Genomic DNA, 6,071 nt, shown 5'->3' with positions numbered 1-6,071 from the left:
GAACATGATCTTTACTTAATATCCTAATGATTTTTGTCATAAAAGAAAAATCTATAATTTAGACCCATACAATGTATTGTTGGCTATTGCTACAAATATACCCATCTACTTATGACTGTTTTTTTGTCCAGGGTCACATGTCGTTGATCACACTGTATCTCTTCACACAGGTGAAGATAAAAGAGCAGCCCATGAAAAAGAAGAAAGGCCTTGCAGCTAAGCGGAAGAGAAGAATTGGTGATGAAGACGAAGCAGAAGAGGAAATAAAACGTGAGGAGCAGCGGAAAGACAGTGAGGAAGATGAAGAGGAGGAGAAAGGACCTGCAGAAGACCCTCTGGCTACGTACAGCCATTATCAGCTCACAGAAGCCGTCATTGAGCTGATGCTGCCTGGAGAAACAGTGGCTGCTGCTCTAAGAAGACTTGGCGGTCTTGGAGGACAGAAGAAGAAAGGGAGACTGAGAGAAGGGGAGGAGGAGAAAAAAGAGACTTCGAACAGAGACGCTGGTAAACTGGACAAACTGACAGCATTGGCAGATAGACTGGTGGGGATTGGAGATTTCGAAATTTATCAGCAGACTTATGAAAAACTGGCCTACAAGTTGAAGGGGATGACTCGAGGAAAGGCAGCCAGAACACTAGAGGATGATGAAGAGGAAAAAGATGAGCTAGACATGTTCGCTGAAGAGTATGATGAGAAGCATGCTGCAGAAAAGGATGAGGATAAAGACAACAGCAGAAGTAAGTGATTGGACAAGGATGTGTTTTTAAAGTTGGCATGATTAGATACAATTTAAATATGAACTTTTGTTAGTAGTAGTGTAGCAACTTTTTGGAATGAGTCCTGAAAATTTTATTGCCAGTCGTCTTTTATGATTATTTGATTCATGGCTGACCCCTTGGTAATAGCAGTCATGTATTTTGTGTTTCTCTCTAGTCAGTGATGAGGTCATGTGGGAGTACAAATGGGACAATGAGGAAAACTCTGAGCACTATGGGCCCTTCAGCAGCCAACAGATGCAGGTAAGACATTATCGGTGCTTTAATATGAAACTTTAAATTTCAGAAGTAATTGACACATTATTTCTTATATTAAAATGGTTTTAAAAATGTAAACACTGATAGATTCATTATTGCTGTTTTATTTATTTATTTGGAGTGGTCTGACTTAGAGGCATTGGTTAAATAAAATATCTCCTTTTGAAGTGGACTTTGAGCTTTGTAACTTTGCAGATCTTTTTTTTTGCTCAAACAGCAACATTATAGACTAACTAAAGTTGAAAAAGCATAATAGGACCCCTTTAACCAGTGGCGGTTAATTGTAGATGGGGAAGAGTGGTTTGGGAACCAGTTTAAAAACATTTTTGCATTTATGTTTGGTGCTTCTTGTAGCAAAAAATTATATGCATCACCATTGAGTAAATGTTTGCCCCTTATTTGATGTTTAAGTATTTTTGATTAAGGATAAATGTAAGTATGTAAGCAAATACGTTTAAGTAAATGTGGCTGTATCTTTTATTCCAGGACTGGGTGGATGAAGGCTACTTCAAGGATGGAGTGTACTGTAGGAGGATTGACCAAGAAGGTGCCCCGTTCTACAACTCAAAGAGAATAGACTTTGAACTTTATACATGATCTGTTGATGAGTCATTTCACAGATTTTAATTGATTTCTTCTGCCCATCTGAAAGGGCTTCTCTGAATAATTGTTTACTCTTCAATAATTGTCTTTGTCTTATATACACACATACACTAGTATGTGCACCTGTGTTTGATACATGTGTTTTAAAATAAAGACTTTATGGCTGGATGATGATCCAACCTGGTGTTCTGGCTAATGTTACAACTATTCTGACGCATGCACGTTTACTGGATACACAATTTTAAAGAGTGCCGCTATTTTGTTTCAGGCAAGATTCAATATTCAAACCGCGGGGCTCCACATAAACCAATGAAAGCGTTGAAGTTCACACGGGGACAAAGACGGCTGTTCGTGGCCTCGCTATTGGTTGCATTTCTCCCTCCTGAAACACAATTGGTCAGTACGCTGGCGCTGAACAGTTCTAATTGGCTGAAATCTTAGACTTTACCCGAGGGGCGGGACATTCGCATACTTTGCGAGCTTCTGATTGGTTCTTCGACAGACCGGGAACACGCTCGCACCGATTGATAGGTCTTGAACAGTCAGTGCAATGGTGAATCTCGGGCGCAGTCCGGCATGGAAATGTCACACAAACATCGGTGTTTTAGAAACAACGCCTAAAGGAGATGCTTTCACAGCCTCACCGTACGTTTCCCCTCAGACGATTTTAGGTTAGTGTGTATCTTAGTTCTATAATTTTCATCTGTGTCTGAAGTATAAGATAGAAAAATACCCTTTTAATGCAATGTATTTGACGGGTTTGTGCGTAGATAGCAGCATAGCCCAGCTAGCCGCAATTTACGTCGACGACGTACACAAAACCACACCAGTGTCTGGGAACGTAACGTTACACTTCTAATAGAGCGGCTGCTGGGCAACGTAATTAATGACTAACTCCTGAAGAATTAGTACGGTTTCATCTTTTGTGTTTTGAGAATTTAGCTGGGTTATGGTTTGTTTTCTCCGTTCAAGTGTATGTCTTGAGATATGAGACTGCCGTTGTTTGATCTCTTCTCGGTACAGTAGTGCTGAATGTCGAGTCTATAACACATTAAAACGATGAGAAAACTTGTTATACTTCTGTTAAAAACATCTAATTCCATACTAAGTTTGATCTCCAAGCAAAATATTAGAAAACAAATTCTACCGGCTTTCGACGCAGTGCTGACCGTTAGTGAGCTCAACGCTTCGATGAGTAACAGTTTGCAAGTTAATTATCCTATTCGCCACTATTAATAACGTTAAATGCCCTGACGACAGAACCGCATTTAATCAAACACGGACAATATTATATTCTCACCGTACACAGCATCAGTGTGTGAGAACTAATTAAAGGGTTTCGATTTCTTTTCGGATTAGATTTATTTATTATTATTTTTATTGTATTTTTTGCTAGGCGTTTATGTTGTGTTGATTTGTCCTTTAGCTCAATGAAAGATTGGTAAGTCAGCATGTGAAATTAATAAAAGCTTACACGCGAATCAGTACTGTATTCACAGCCTTACACCAGTTAATACATCATTCAGTGGTCGTGAACGAGAAGATTTGATAAGATATATACACACACAAAAGCACATGACAGTATTATTACAATACAGTTACAGTACTACCTACTTCTCACACAGGTACCAAATGGAAACATTATGATCAAGACGTTATTTTGAAATATTTATTTTCAGAATCAGTCTTCATTTCTTCACCTTCATGTCATTCCAAACCTGTCTGATATTATTTCATAAACCGAGATCTTTTGAGAAATGTCTTGGTGGGCTATGTTGTTGTTTGGTCGCCACAGTATTCTTCAAAATACTTTCTTTTATGTTCCACTGAAGAAAGACAATCATGCGGGTTTGGAACGATATGATAATTTTTGAGTCCCTTTAATCATTCATTTAATCACTATCCCCGTAATTATTTGATCAAGATTTGTGTTTTTGGTAGACTAGGAAATATTGGAGAGCAGATGCTAAAGTATTGTCAAACAGACATTTATTATAGCTTTTTAACTTAAAAGTTCACTTTTTTAAGTTAATATGTTGATTAGTACTCTTATATAATTTGACACTAAACTGCGTTGCTTATGCATACCTTGTCTTTACTATGCACTATTGCATGTTTTGTGCCTGTTCCTAATAGGGGTATGCAGTTAATGTGACAATTACTGCATAAAGGTTATTTATTAACTCATTTTCATATTTAAATTGCAAGCTATAATTTTGTTAAACCTTTTCCTATCCTTTTGTTCATCCTTAATAAATTCAAGTGAAGTGGTTAACCAATGATCTGCTTGTTCCACTGTTGTGATGTTTTAGAAATAAGTGCGGCAAACAGAAAGAGTGGACTGCGTCTCGGGACTAGAAAAGAGACTCAACGATGAGGCTTATTCACCACAGTCTCAACACTTGAGCTCATCATCATGCAAGACGAAAACAGCATGGTAATTTCATGTTTTTGTCATCCCTCAGCACTTCTTTCACTGTTCTCCTTGGTCACTGCAACACAATTATCTGACTACTTCTTTATCAAGACTCAAGTCACAACTGTCGGAGCAAGCAATGGTTTTCTCAGTGAAGCTCGAGAAGCAGAGTTCCAGATGGCAAAATAAGACTTTATTGTACAGAGCAACAAAGCCGAGATGATAGTCACCGCATCTAAGTCTTTGTCCACCCAAGCACCTATACTTGTACCTTGTTCTTATCAATCTTTTTTAACCAAAAATTGGTATTTTTTTATTGGTCTCACTTATCTAGTTTGCCACAATTAATTAATGGTCCACCTGGCTAAATTCTTAACTGTGGAATCTGGTCAGATCAGCCATTTTTAAAATAACTTTTATTCTGCCGCCTTCTATTGGTTGGAGGTGTTCACATTGGACATACATCAAGCTTATTTGTGTTGTAACTGTCATATTGCAGAAATAACCCAAAGTTCATTGGTTGACTTGTGTTCACTGGTACAGTCCAGTGGAAAGAGCCCTAAAAAGCCCTAAAACTCACAGTCTGTAAGACATCCAGTATTGGAATAATCATCATATTGATCAGTCTATTGATTACTTTTATAACCATACATCATATTTTTGAGTAAAATAGCTCGTCATAATCATGAGGTGTTACTGTTATAAGAGTCATATGAAGGTGTCAGGGAGGGAAGACAGACACAATAGAACTAACAGTGGCACACCTTTGTGAGCCATTCAGAGAGAAAAATGCAAAAGTGGAGAAAAGTGTAGACAGTGAGTTGTAAAACCAAAAGGGGTGTTGTTTGGGTTTTGCACTTTACATCTAATCATTTAGTTCTGCCACTAGTCGACACACTGGTTCTATGATCACATGACTCCAGTTACGCTTGTTCTCTACGTGGTGACAGTAGGAGGAAAATTTCTCGTTCCCCAAACTTACCTAGTTTACCTGTAAGTAATTTATGTTGTTTAATATCAACTAAATGTATTTGGAATTACACAAAAGCAAAAAGTTAACCCAGGTATAAGAAATGTGGGAAAAATCTATCTTCACGGTTAATTAAATTCACTTTAATATCAGATGCTACTGACTTTTGTCTTTGTTCATATTGAGTGCAACAGTCGGGTTAAAAAAAACTCCTATTGTTTTTCTCCATGGTGAAATAGATTTTTAACATTAATGTATAAGCCCTTTGAATATTGATCCACCATGAACTCTTAGGTGTATACATATTTTCTTTTAAAGGGGTTATATGATGCGATTTCAAGTTTTCCTTTCTCTTTGGAGTGTTACAAGCTGATTGTGCATAGATAAGATCCCTGAAGTTGCAAAGACTAAAGTCTCAAAACCAAAGAGATATTCTTTATCAAAGTTAAGACTCTGCCACGCCCCCCTAAAACGGCTCATTCTAACACGCCCCCACATATCTACCCCACTATGTGGAAATATTTGCATAATGCACCCAAATGTGCACGCAAAGAAAGAAGGCATGGTTTCAGTAACCGCAGTTAGTGTTGAAGCAGCCATGTCAGGGAGACGAAGGAGGGGGCTTTGTAGAAAACGAAGCGTTTGAGAGAGGCGGGGCATAGAGGACCTACAATAATGTACAGTATTTGAAAAATAATGTGTTTTTTGAACATTAAAGCATGTCAACATATTCTGTTACACCAAATACACAAAATAATGATCTTTAAAAAAGCATCATATGACCCCTTTAACTTCTTTTTCTGACTTTATTAAAAAAAAAGTTAAATTACTGGTGAATAATTATCCTAGCCATAATCCTAAACTGCTCAGCAATACCTACACACCAGTGAAGCTTTGCATGGGTTGTGACTTGTTATCAGTAACTACAAGATTTTAGTAGTTTTATATTATACATATACATCCAACCCTCTACGCACACCTTGGCAATATAATCGCCATTGGCTAGTACATTTTTTTGTTTACTCGCCAGACTGATATACTATT

General features: G+C 37.6%; 2 protein-coding genes across 6 annotated transcripts in view; both read left to right on the top strand.

The window, feature by feature from the left end:
• cd2bp2 (CD2 (cytoplasmic tail) binding protein 2) overlaps nucleotides 1-1,953 on the top strand; it is a 4,371-nt gene extending 2,418 nt beyond the window's left edge. The window contains exons 5-7 of one of the 2 annotated variants that reach the window (XM_016539985.1): nucleotides 171-741; nucleotides 938-1,023; nucleotides 1,525-1,953. In XM_016539985.1, the coding sequence (XP_016395471.1) occupies nucleotides 171-741; nucleotides 938-1,023; nucleotides 1,525-1,635 (768 nt within the window). In that variant the 3' untranslated portion in view covers nucleotides 1,636-1,953. The remainder of the gene's footprint in view (nucleotides 1-170; nucleotides 742-937; nucleotides 1,024-1,524) is intronic. The other variant, XM_016539983.1, reaches the window with a different exon arrangement.
• A 234-nt stretch (nucleotides 1,954-2,187) lies between these two features.
• Nucleotides 2,188-6,071, top strand: part of LOC107729463 (uncharacterized) — a 13,635-nt gene continuing 9,751 nt past the window's right edge. For all 4 annotated transcript variants that reach the window (XM_016539974.1, XM_016539972.1, XM_016539975.1 and 1 more), the window contains exons 1-2: nucleotides 2,188-2,312; nucleotides 3,954-4,078. In XM_016539974.1, the coding sequence (XP_016395460.1) occupies nucleotides 4,058-4,078 (21 nt within the window). In that variant the 5' untranslated portion in view covers nucleotides 2,188-2,312; nucleotides 3,954-4,057. The remainder of the gene's footprint in view (nucleotides 2,313-3,953; nucleotides 4,079-6,071) is intronic.

Source organism: Sinocyclocheilus rhinocerous, unplaced genomic scaffold, assembly GCF_001515625.1.
Source record: "Sinocyclocheilus rhinocerous isolate Xijiao unplaced genomic scaffold, SAMN03320098_v1.1 scaffold697, whole genome shotgun sequence".
In the NCBI taxonomy this organism is placed as follows: domain Eukaryota; kingdom Metazoa; phylum Chordata; class Actinopteri; order Cypriniformes; family Cyprinidae; genus Sinocyclocheilus; species Sinocyclocheilus rhinocerous.
Note: the sequence above shows the minus strand (reverse complement) of the source record. Positions and strands in the feature narration are given on the sequence as shown.